At 32.4% G+C, this 12,033-nt stretch overlaps 3 protein-coding genes and 1 long non-coding RNA gene across 8 annotated transcripts; 3 read left to right on the forward strand and 1 right to left on the reverse strand.

The window, feature by feature from the left end:
- Window positions 1-284: 284 nt before the first annotated feature.
- LOC149734153 (uncharacterized) lies at window positions 285-11,590 on the reverse strand. Of its 5 annotated transcripts, XR_016385277.1 has the most exons (12): window positions 11,011-11,590; window positions 10,649-10,940; window positions 10,021-10,211; window positions 7,875-7,962; window positions 6,844-6,877; window positions 6,505-6,636; window positions 5,779-5,868; window positions 3,340-3,413; window positions 1,758-1,838; window positions 1,207-1,291; window positions 529-618; window positions 285-327 (listed from the first exon to the last, which is right to left on the reverse strand). It is a non-coding gene; the product is annotated as an uncharacterized LOC149734153 (long non-coding RNA). The 5 variants fall into 5 exon arrangements; XR_016385278.1 differs by lacking the exon at window positions 10,649-10,940; XR_016385274.1 differs by having other exon boundaries at window positions 10,021-10,940.
- LOC149734154 (amine sulfotransferase-like) lies at window positions 1,321-3,604 on the forward strand. Its single transcript, XM_089880801.1, has 7 exons — window positions 1,321-1,847; window positions 2,349-2,462; window positions 2,530-2,639; window positions 2,722-2,869; window positions 2,931-3,049; window positions 3,104-3,254; window positions 3,314-3,604. The coding sequence occupies exons 1-7, from the start codon at window positions 1,616-1,618 to the stop codon at window positions 3,424-3,426; spliced, it is 987 nt and encodes a 328-aa protein (XP_089736927.1). The 5' UTR covers window positions 1,321-1,615; the 3' UTR covers window positions 3,427-3,604.
- On the forward strand, window positions 4,579-6,786 carry LOC149734155 (amine sulfotransferase-like). The gene is made up of 7 exons (XM_089880802.1): window positions 4,579-4,876; window positions 5,364-5,477; window positions 5,538-5,647; window positions 5,707-5,851; window positions 5,904-6,022; window positions 6,091-6,241; window positions 6,528-6,786. The coding sequence occupies exons 1-7, from the start codon at window positions 4,645-4,647 to the stop codon at window positions 6,638-6,640; spliced, it is 984 nt and encodes a 327-aa protein (XP_089736928.1). The 5' UTR covers window positions 4,579-4,644; the 3' UTR covers window positions 6,641-6,786.
- Window positions 6,950-10,219, forward strand: LOC149734156 (uncharacterized). The gene is made up of 7 exons (XM_089880803.1): window positions 6,950-7,455; window positions 7,534-7,667; window positions 8,371-8,505; window positions 8,834-8,930; window positions 9,214-9,324; window positions 9,908-9,944; window positions 10,003-10,219. The coding sequence occupies exons 1-7, from the start codon at window positions 7,422-7,424 to the stop codon at window positions 10,217-10,219; spliced, it is 765 nt and encodes a 254-aa protein (XP_089736929.1). The 5' UTR covers window positions 6,950-7,421.
- Window positions 11,591-12,033: the final 443 nt, after the last annotated feature.

Consider the following 12,033-nt stretch of genomic DNA (forward strand, 5'->3'; position numbering starts at 1 on the left):
CTTGATAATACTGTTGAATAATTCTGTAACATTATTTTCCTAATTATCATTAAATAGGGGTCCGTTAAAAGAAAATTAAAAAAGTCTCATCTAACAAAGTGTCCCATCCCCATCCCACTATACGATTGTTTGGTCAGAATTCATCAAAATATTAGAAGATAAAAATAGAAAAAACACGAGTCCCGCAGATTTCGCCGCTGGGTTCCTCGGTGTTCGAAGTGACATGGCCGTTGCTGGCTCCAGCGAGGGCTTGCAAACGAGATTTGTCGACAACATCAAGCAGGTTCTTTGCGTCCATTGCAAGAACTTGAGTTGCAGCCATCATGCCTAAAAATAAAAATATACATTAAAATTCTTATATGCTACATTTAAAATTACTTTATTATCAGGAACACAGTCACACCATAACGTTGTTCCGAAAAACAGGAGATAGTAGATTGGGTACAGTCAATGTTTTCATTAACTTTTAAATTTCAATTCAATAAAAAAACAATAAACAATTACAAAATTAGATTAATTTACCCTCACCTAACGACTCTGAACAGCGTTGGCGACAACATCTGACGGTGTGGTAAAATGTCACCGCTTCTGAGAACCATGAAGAAGTTGGATTTTTATCTTCAAAAGTGCATAAGTGATAAGGATACAAAACATAATAACATACAATACATTGTAAAATAACAATATAAATAAGATATTGTGCGGTGGGGGAAGATGGAAAACCATAAGCACATAATATCCAAATATCCTAACCGTGTTTTAAACAATTAACAACGGTCCATGCAAGTCTTGAGGATACAGTTTTATAATTCTTTGAATAAATGTTTTTTGTTTACTACCAAATGGGACGAGAAAATAGGATGAAAAGGTGACCCACCTTCCCCCACCCTACTACTAATGGCAACTTTTTCCAATATGCTCAAGACTTCTTCAACTTATTGAATGCAGTAACTAAAGAGTTTAAAAAGTTTTATAAAGTCTTGAAAAGGTAATTAATTGTTAATATGTAACAGTTAAAGTATGCTTGCTTACAGTCAACAAATTACGGTCTGTAAAATTTGTGTAGGCGAGAGAGTAAGCTTAGGTTAAATTTTAACTTTGATAATTAATAGCTTAATTATTAATTAAAAAATAAAGGCATACTGCTACTGGCCTACAGAGAACATTACGAGCTATGTGTATGTAAGCGAGAAGAAATCAACTTACTTAATTGTGTGCGTTGCAGTTAAACTTTCTTACAGGATGGAATAGTTTAGAGTTATGTCATCGGGTCGGCATCTTTTTATTGCACCTGAAATAAAAAACAGCCTATATGATTGGGATATTTATAGTATTATTTGTATAGGGAACTGACTGTAAGCTTACTGAAACAAGTTTCAATGAACTCAAAATATTATCCTTTTTAAAAACCAACATTTTGAAAATCTATAATCAATTAGAAATTAATTCTCAAACATGGATATAAACAGTAATGCATTATTTGTATGAGGAACTTACTACAAGTTTTCTTGAATAAGTAATAATAAATAAATAAAAGTATAACTCAAAAAAATTAACTTTTTCAGCAAAATAATATTTCGAATATTTATAATCAATTAAGATTTGCTTCTTAAAAATGGATTTAGACAGTGGGTTTCGGAAAATGGCCGCCTATATTAGTGAGGACGAGAGGCCAGATATAGAACCCTTACTAGACTTTATTAAAGAAGAATTTGCTCATCCGCAATTCCATGTGTGGAAAGACTACCAGTTATCACCTGGTGGGAATCCTGCATTAGTAGATTATGCATACAATGAATGGAAGCCGTGGAAAAATGATGTCATCGTCGCTTCTTTTCCTAAAACAGGTTGGTAAAGTTGTGAAATTATTAGTTAAATTATAAAAGTATTTAACAAATGCAAAGAACAGTTTTTAATAGTAATTAAGAATATGTATAAGAGTAGATTTGAGTAAGATGGTTCATGTTTTTATTCTCTTTTATCGTTTCATTTAATAGTAAAAAAAATATTTTTTATAGAATCATTTTACCAAATTCTAAAAGAGCGTTGTTAATTGTAAAAAGCAGGATTAAAAATACAGTTTTTTAAATGCTAATGGTATCCATCTTACCCCTACACTACTACACATATTTTGAAATTCTGTTAATGTAAAAATCATAACATCAAGAAACAAGAAAACGTGGGAATTCAGCAAATTAACAGTCTTTGAATATCTCGCAAGTTTGTAAATATTTGTACAACTTGTTCTACAGCAGTTTCATAAACAAGACCCTCCAAAAATGCACTTCTACATTCAGATGCTGCATATTTGAACAATATTTAGTGGCTAATGCACTTTATCTAATCAGGAACCACTTGGTTGAGAGACATATGCAGACATTTATTTTACAAAAGTGACTCCGCTGCGTTCGAAATGACAAAATCCTTTATGGGACCTCATGTTTATCTGGAATCTGACAATCGTATGTATTATATACCTCATGGTTAAATCTTAGCGTGCGTGTGTGTATTAAAATCTTACTATTCCAGTAATTAAGTACGAGTTGTGGGAGAAGCTACCTTGGAAAAGAAGAATTCTAGCTACACATATGAGCGCTGGTATGATGAACTTAGAACGACTACGTGCAAGTGGGGTCAAGGTACAACAAAAGCGCAAAGCTGTTAGAATTCATGAGAACATGCTTGTTTGATTGTCCCCCAATTTATCGGAGATATTTTCAGATAATTTACATCATTCGTAACCCAAAGGACCGACTCGAATCAATGTACAACATGATGCAAAACTTGCCTATTCCAAAAGATAATAAAATTTTCAGTCAAATGATGGGAATAAACTCATTCAGTGATTTTGTAACAGCTGATTTGGAAGGTAAGACCAGCTCACCAAGTCTGCTGTTTAAATGAAAATTAAATACATTGTACATGAGCAGGAAAACATATTGAAATTAACTTGAAGAAAGGTGAAAATTATTTGGATCATATCCTATCCTGGTATCCTCACCGAAATGATGATAATGTTATGTTCGTTTGCTTTGAAGACATCAAAAAGGTAGCTATAATGTATTATTAAATAGACTGAAAGCTAAATGTATTTTTTTATAAGGACCCAAAAAAGGAAATCTTAAAAGTTGCAAAGTTTTTGGAAGTGGATTTGACCGAGGCAGAAGCTCAAAACGTTGCTGATCTCACAACTTTTGAAAAAACAAAAGAAAGGATGAAAAATGTTCCCGGTGTACCTTCATTTTACAACAAAGGTGTAAACATATCGCTTGTATCTTTTTCATAGCAGTAAAATAATAAGTTATTTATTCAGGTGCTGTGGGAAATTGGAAAACTCACTTTACAGTTGCACTTTCGCAGCGAGTCGACAGAATGGTGAAAGAGAAATTGTCTTCAACTGACATCAAGTTTACCTACCAATTGTGAAACAATCGTGAACTGTTTGTGCAAGACCAATATTTGTATATTGATTGCTAAAGGCATCAAATTTCTTAATTAACTTTACCTATTCATAAATTGTAATTTTTCAATTATAGTTCTAACACGTAATTCGCTCTTATGCAATATTAGACTTATAGAAGTTAAATAAAACGGTGGAAAAATGGTCGGATCTCATAAATAACTTTACCTATCTAAATATTTTAATATTTCAATCATAGTTTTAACATGCAATATGCTTGTATGCAATTTATAGCCTAAAAAAATAAATAAACAGAGAAATTGCAAAAACACTACTAATTTGTCGAGTAACAAATTTTTAAAGCGAATGAAAAAGTGCTAACAAAGTGGAGGGACATAACACGTTGCATTATCACTGTATATGATGTGTTTTAACAATATATCTCACAACCTATGCTATCACACACAACTAAAACTTATTTTACACCAAAACATTAACAGTTAATGCTAACCTTTACCTTTGTCTAAATAGAAAATTAAAAAAATAGAAAAATGTTACTATTTATTTTTGCATGGCAGGGAAAAGACAGTCATTATAAAAGGAGTATCTTATAGAATCAATCGCATCGTTGCAATTACCCATACATGTAGGTAAAAGCTCTAGTAATATAACCACTCTAACTACAAAACCATAAACATATTTACAGCTGTAATTATCAGCTAAAAATTTAGAAATGAGGTTCTAAACTTAGGTATAAATAGGCAGCCTAATGGTACAATTGTTTTTTTATACTATAGATTTATTTAAAAACACTCTTTGAGCTGTGCTTATAAAATGTAATGCAAAAAATTATTATGCTCTGTAATTGTTTTATAGTTATTTTGTAGGGATTATAGTAATAGAGTAAAACAAATAGGTCAAAACAAATCCTAAATAGTTTGTCCAGTGTCAACATTATAGGTGCCGGATTGTTTATAAGCTAGTGGTAAAAATTAACTAGGTTATGTACATTGAAGATACCATCATGACAGTATAGTTTGATGTGGTGCAGGAAGAAAACAAGTTTTTTAACTGAAATAATTCTGCTGTGTTATTCATATCTACAAATTTATGAAATCAGCCAAGTCAGAGCTCTGTTTAAAACAGTTTAAAAGCAGTTAAATAAAATATTTATTCCTTTTCCTGTATCTGATACTTAGATCTGTTTGTATGATCAATTAAAGTTTGGTAGAAATTAGCAAAAAATGGATTTAAACACTGGATTTATAAAAATGGCTAATATGATAAGTGAGGATAAAAGGCCTGATGTACAACCAATATTAGATGCTATTGTTGAGCGATTCGCCAATCTTGAAATTCTGCATTGGAAAGACTACCAGTTATCATTTTTTGGAGTTCCTGAATTAGTAGATTATGCATACAACGAATGGCAGCCATGGAAAAATGACATTATTGTTGCTTCTTTTGCAAAAACAGGCAAGTTAATAAGAGTGTTGGCTGGTGTCTTTAGTCACATTTTTGTTTTTATTGGAAGTTTACCTTGATAAAAATTAAACAAAAATGACTCGATTGTCTGCTAGGTGTAGCGGTTATTTTCTTTTAATCAATGTAAATAATTTTAACTGTAAGAGTGTTTTAACAACATTTTTTTTACTATATCTTTTCTTTTCGTTTAAAATATTTCTAAAGACAAATAAAGTTTTTGTTATTATTATGAGTAAAAGTAAATAAAGCAATAAAGCATGTGTTAAAATTTTATAAAAATATTGCAATATCAAAATAAAAATTTTAGTTCATTCATGATGTATTTAAATACACAAGATAGAAGTTATATAACTGAGTATGAGGTCTCTAAAACACTTGCTCTATATGTGTGTGCTGTATAAATGACTCCAATGTTATAATTGTAGAGTAGGCATAGGTTAGAATCATGTTACTTAACAACAGAATTTTTTTTAAACAGGGACCACTTGGTTGCGAGACATATGCAGATATTTAATCTATGAAAAAGACTCTGTTGAGTTTGAAATGACAAAATCTTTTCAAGGCCCCCATGTTTATTTGGAATCTGAGAACGGTATATATACTGCCTGTTCAGTGCTGGTTGTTATTAGTTTTTATATCTCTAATTTTTCAGTAACTAAGTACGAGCTGTGGGAAAAACTGCCCTGGAAAAGGAGAATTCTAGCAACACATATGAACGCTGGTATGATGAACTTAGAAAAACTAAGATCAAGTGGGGTCAAGGTGTTTATAACTGATCAAGTTAAGAACATAAATGTTTAATTTAAAAGTCTTATTTTTAGATTATTTACACCATTCGTAATCCTAAAGACCGATTCGTATCAATGTATAATATGATTTGGAATCTACCTTACCCGAGAGAGAGTGAAGCTTTTCGTCGAATAATGGGAGACTCTTTCAGCGATTTTGTAACAGCTGATTTAGAAGGTAGGTCTCAAAATTGCCTGTATGTATGAATACAAGTTATATATACGGGCAGGTAGAGGTATTCAGTTTAACCTGAAAAAAGGTGAAAATTACTTGGATCATATTCTATCCTGGTATCCTCACCGAAATGATGATAATGTTATGTTCGTTTGCTACGAAGACATGAAAAAGGTAGATATATTATGTTGTATTTTACTGCAGCATACTGTTACAGAAAGGAATTTTGTTTCTTTTAAAAGGACCCCCAAAAAGAAATCTTGAAATTGGCAAAGTTTTTGGAAGTGGATTTGACCGAGGCAGAAGCTCAAAACGTTGCTGATCTTACCTCTTTTGAAATAACAAAGGAGAGAATGAAAGACGTTCCCGGTGTACCTTCATTTTACAATAAAGGTATAGCCCAATATATAAGCCATATATAGTGGGCTGGAGGAAGATTGGAAACCTTTTTATTCTATTTTCTCGTCCCATTTGGTGGTAAACAAACAACATTTAAAGAATTATAAAACTGTATCCTCACGACTCCCATAGACCGTTGCTAATTGCTAAAAACAGGATTAGGATATTTGGATATTAAGTGCTAAAGGTGTCCTATCAACCCCCACCCTACTAGATATATATATATATATATATATATATATATTCAAAAAACTAACCCAATCCCACACCATGTAATCAGGTGCTGTAGGAAATTGGAAGACTCACTTTACGGTTGCTCTTTCGGAGAGAGTCGACAGAATGGTGGAAGAGAAATTGTCTTCAACTGACATCAAGTTTACTTATGAACTCTAAAATATTTAAAACTGTATATATGAAGTTAATGTTCAGATGTAGTATCTAAAAGGTTACTTATACAATTCTTTATTCAGCTTACATATTACACATCTACTGATTACTGTATTGTTAATATTAATCTTATATGTACGTAGCATGTACTATGAAACATACAAAATACAATAAAATACTGAATTATATACAACAATATGTTAAATTACCTTAAAATCAAAGTTATCATTAGGCTGGTGCAATCTATAAAACAAAAGGATTAGTTAAATAGAGTTTAAATATTATGTATATTTTGTAATAGGATCAGAACAAGAGGGTTGAATTTATAACCTAATGATCACAAACACATTGGTTTAAAGTCAGAGCCAAAATTGCTCTGTAGGGCAATGGTAAATAATTGACTAGAGTAAAGTAATCAAACTATTCAATGGGTTTGCGACATGTTTAAAGAGATTTGGTCTGTGTCAATTTGCAAGTCATGTTTCATACATGCTTTTATATCTAGTATTCATTATGCGCAGAATCATTACTTTTAAGCAAGATTATTACGTAGAATGTTCAAACACAAGAGTGTTCTCAATGTTTAATCTATCTATATTAGCAAGGTTAAACAGCACAATCTGCTGCTGGTTGATATTTAACTGCAGCAAAATACAGACATAGAGGGTTAGAAGACATTATTTGTAATTTTACAAATGTATAACTTTATGTCAAGAACTGTTAGCTGGTAAATAAATAGGATAATATAATATATTATCAAAAAAATATTAGTTGCATATAATTTGCTATGGATGATGCAAGCAAAGTAGTTTTGGTGACTGGTAAGCATTTTTAAATATGTTGAATTGCATGATGATTGTTTAATCTTTAATGTTTAACCAATGTGTATGTTTTATCAGGTAGTTCTCGTGGTATAGGAGCAGCAATTGCACTGCTGTTTGCCAAGCATGGGGCTTCATTGTCTCTTACTGGGCGTAATGCAGAAAAATTGAGTGAGGTGGCCAAAAAATGTAAAGAAAATGGAGCAAAACAGGTAATTTACATAGGTTTACTTTATAAAATTTACATATTTACATAGGTTTACTTTATAAAATTGCTTTTTTTAAACTTTAAATTAGAGTAACCAGAAACTACAATGTTTTTTGGTGAAGAAATGTAAACATTATTGTAGTGCAAACATAAATAATTCGCGGTTTGTACACATTTAAGCAGACAAATTATTTATAAGTAAAGTCATAACCTGATATCTTGGAGCTTACTGTTTCCTCTTCCATTTAAGTTCATTAAATGCCCTGCATTCAGTGTCATGAGGTGATATCTAAATTTACCTACAAAATATTTAAATAGTTAAATATTTTCTATATGAACAAAGAGAATATCGTTAGGAAAATAAAATATGTTAATAATGTGATCGTTACTGATATATAGTAGGGTGGGGAAAGATGAGACACCTTTAGCTCACAATATCCAAATATCCTGATGGTGTTTTGAACAATTAACAACGGTCTATTGGAGTCGTGAGGATACGGTTTTATAATTCTTTGAATGATCTTTGTTTACTACCAAATGGGACGAGAAAATAGAATGAAAAAGTGTCCCATCCTATCACACCCTACTATATATATGTTTGTTTAAAAAGATGGGTGAATACGAAATGGCACTACTACAGCAGATGCATCTATAAATTCTAAATTGACCGGAAAAAAAGTGCAAAATACTGTATCTGTTCCACACAGGTTTTAGAAACAATAGCTGATGTTACAAAGGAAGAAGAATTGGACAGATTGGTGGAGCAAACGATCAAAACCTTTGGAAAGTTGGATGTGTTAGTAAATAATGCTGGGATTCTAATATTAGGGAACCTTGAAGCAGTAAGTAAATATTTCCAACTCAAAAATTGACTCAAAATTGCATCTAATAAACACAATGTTTCAGAAAGATACATAAAATGTTTTATAACTTATTGTATGTTAGTAAACTAAAAGGGGCTTTTAAATTTTAATCATATCAACACTGGAGAACATTCGTGTTTTAACAACAATCGGTGACCGCTATGCGAGGGTAAATCAGTTAAAGCCACAATAAATGTTTTATACCTCACTATTTTAATAAAAAAGTGCTTTTAATTTATCGTATTAACACTATTGTGCTAACATGGCATTGATAGTGTAATAGCATGTGATCGGATTATATGTTTAGTACACTAGTGAGAGTTTTGATGCACTGATGTCCACCAATGTGAAAGCGCCCATGTATCTAATGAAGATTGCAAAGTCACATCTTGCTGCAACTAAAGGTATTTTTACCAAATATGCATATATATATATTCTGTTATCACAGATGGCTATAAGTACATTGTTTCATATAAATCTGTTTTTTTTTAATTCAATCAATAAAAGTTTTAAATTTGATTTGAGATTTTTTTTTCAAAAAACATTTTTTGTATTTGGACTTTTTTTCCGGACGATTTGAAATACCTGTTCTGTTTCATGTTAACACTTAGCAATTACGTATGATTTATATATATACACCACATATTAGCAATTGCATTTCACTTATTTGTACTGTATAAATTTCAGGAAATATAGTGAACCTCTCGAGCATAGGAGCTTTTTACAACAACTCAACTGCATTAGTTTATTCAATGACCAAACTGTGTATGAACTACATTACTAAATCCTGTGTTAAAGGTATGGATTGTAGTGTTAGCATATATAGCAAAAAAACAGTTGACGACACCAGGAGTGTGCAATCTGAGCCCGTGCCCAAACGAGGCCGCCTTAGCCAGCTGCATTTTTTTCACTAAGTATTTGATGACAATAAATTTATATATTAGTTTTATTTAGACATTTATGCGTCCAAACTTTATATTTCTGCTAGGAGATGACCCCATTTTAATATTATAAAATCAACGACAAAAAAAAACTATTGTTGTTTCATGCAAGCCTATGTTAAATAAACGTAGGCCGCCGGTTCGCACAGTAGTTTATACCTGGCCTCCTGTAATATGGGTTGCACACCCCCAGAACTACACCGAGAAATGCCATATCTTTATTAGTGTATTCCTGTGTGGTAATATTAATTAGTAGACAATACTATATGCCCTAATATTACCCCAATATATAATGACCTATATTTTGCAAGGCCAAGGTTTACCCATTTACCCATTTAGGCCAAGGTTTACCCATTAATCTGACTCCTATATTTGCCCTTAAGTTGACCCATCACATAACAATAACAAAGGTGTTTACATAGACATTTATATCTTTGCAGATCTGTCCAAGGATGGAATCCGGATTAATGCGATATGGTTTGAATAATATAATAAAATTTTTGACCTGTTTTAACAAAAAATTTTGTCGTTACAGCCCGGGACCGATAAGTACCGAGATATTTGATAATTCGTTTACAAACGAAGAAAAACAAGGAATCTTGGAGAAGTACGCGTCATCGCTTAAAGGAAGGGTACCAACAGTGGAAGAAGCTGCTGATTTGGTTTACTTTCTTGCTTCAGATAAAGCGTCAATGGTTACTGGTGAATGCATGCCTTTTGATGGTGGCGTATTTGTCAGCTCAACTACATAAAACCAATGAAAAATCGTATTAATTGAAATTAGGCATTGAAATTATACTACTGTACATAATTAAAGTAATATTTAAAGTTACATTTATTCTTTCTAAAATTAAACATTGTAATTATACCAGTGTATAATCATAACCAAGGGTTTCAAAATAAATTAAAGGATTTGCATTTATTTTTGCTTTTAAGATTTTTGCATTCAGCTTTTAGTTCATTTCACTCTATATATATTTATATCATAAAATAATTAGGTTCGAACTACAACAACACAAACAACAAGGCAAACAACAACAATGCTAACAATAAAAAATATGCAAAAAAAAACAACACAAACAACAACAATGACCCATACAACAGCGCAAATAACAACAAAACACAGATAACATGAAGATTTAGTTTAAAAAAACCCACAAACTACAACACGTTAAACATACACACTGCGCATGACAGAGCCCGCGAGCACATTTCAGATGTCCCATATTTGTCATCCAAAACTCCCAAACGCGTCTCACAAAAGCAAGTAGTCCAAAAACTGTAGCGCATGCGAAGCGAACAACACGAAACTACTTTGTTTGTTTGTTTAAACAACAGGGAGAAAGATCGATTACGCGTTTTTAGCGTTTGTGTGCTTTGCGTCCGAGTCCCTCCAACAGGAACAACCATTGACCAAGCTTCGAATGAGAAGTCTTGCAACACAAGAATATACAGAGATCGCCAATCCAAGTTCTGTACATAACCACAGCCATATAGACTACTATGATATATTATAGTAGTTTTATTATAGTACACGACTTACCCAAATGTGTTTCACATTTAAATAATTGGATGCAACCAGTTTGAATGCTTCTGGTCAAAAAACGACTGATGGTTGGTTACGAATGTATCATTACAATTGCCTACTTCAAGATTGCGGCACGTACAGGCAAACAAGCATTGCTGTGGACCTTTGGCATGAAACCAATGCTACAACAATCACATCACACGAACATAAATACCAAGATGAAGAGTGTCGTAACTCGCAAATCCGGCAAAAAGTTAAATACTTTTGTCAACTTCCCATTTTACCAGACTAACTGTATCTTGAAGTTTATGCTGCTCTAGGATATACGCTGCATTTATATTGCACGCAAAGTTTCACTAACTACTAAATTATTAGCCGAATGGACGAAGCACATACAGTTGTATTGATAACTGGTAAGTACGCATAGGCTATAGTACTGTGGGGTAAAATGGGATATTTTTAAGGCGTTTTCACCTGAAACCCTAATTTTCCGATTGATTTTATAAAGCAAGTTTTAAATTTAGGCATCAGGCGTTTGTGTTAAAGTTTTCCATATTGGCTTTAATCTGCGAAAAAGAATACACGCGTTAGAGTGGTTAGACTGTTGTAGAGTATTTAGTAATGTGTGCTGAAAGCCCAAAATGGAAACCGTTAACATATAATGACACAACAGAAGGCTGCTAAGAATAGAAACGAACATGACAACATGTTGTCTAAGGTTGCATCATAGAATACTAACTTCTTCTATAGTTGCATGCACCATAAACGGAAGTTGTAGTAAATATTTTGTATTCTTTATATGTGAGGGCCTTGTCAAGTACCTGGGTTTAGGCCACATTTGGCCCATTACCCCAACACCCGAAAAGTTCATTAAGTCATTTGTGCGATCGGTGCCGCGACACCGCATCGCACTTAGACGCGTATTTTTTGCACCGTTTTTTTTTTATCTTCGTGTGCTTATGAGTTACGCATTTGGTAGTTCAACTTTGTGTAGGATTTTTGTTTATGATATAATTTGGACCCATTAGTGACCCCTGG

Source organism: Ciona robusta, chromosome 7 (genome assembly GCF_009617815.1).
Source record: "Ciona robusta chromosome 7, ASM961781v2".
Taxonomy (NCBI): Eukaryota; Metazoa; Chordata; class Ascidiacea; order Phlebobranchia; family Cionidae; genus Ciona; species Ciona robusta.

Excerpts from the sequence above, each read along its gene's own strand:
- LOC149734154 (XM_089880801.1), top strand. The coding sequence starts at position 1,616 with ATGGATTTAGACAGTGGGTTTCGGAAAATGGCCGCCTATATTAGTGAG. Across the intron at positions 2,463-2,529 it reads TTATCTGGAATCTGACAATC|TAATTAAGTACGAGTTGTGG; the intron begins GTATGTATTATA and ends TTACTATTCCAG. Across the intron at positions 3,050-3,103 it reads GCTTTGAAGACATCAAAAAG|GACCCAAAAAAGGAAATCTT; the intron begins GTAGCTATAATG and ends TTTTTTTATAAG.
- LOC149734155 (XM_089880802.1), top strand. The coding sequence starts at position 4,645 with ATGGATTTAAACACTGGATTTATAAAAATGGCTAATATGATAAGTGAG. Across the intron at positions 4,877-5,363 it reads TGCTTCTTTTGCAAAAACAG|GGACCACTTGGTTGCGAGAC; the intron begins GCAAGTTAATAA and ends TTTTTTAAACAG. Across the intron at positions 5,852-5,903 it reads TGTAACAGCTGATTTAGAAG|GTAGAGGTATTCAGTTTAAC; the intron begins GTAGGTCTCAAA and ends ATATACGGGCAG.
- LOC149734156 (XM_089880803.1), top strand. The coding sequence starts at position 7,422 with ATGGATGATGCAAGCAAAGTAGTTTTGGTGACTG. Across the intron at positions 7,668-8,370 it reads AAGAAAATGGAGCAAAACAG|GTTTTAGAAACAATAGCTGA; the intron begins GTAATTTACATA and ends TGTTCCACACAG. Across the intron at positions 8,931-9,213 it reads ACATCTTGCTGCAACTAAAG|GAAATATAGTGAACCTCTCG; the intron begins GTATTTTTACCA and ends TATAAATTTCAG.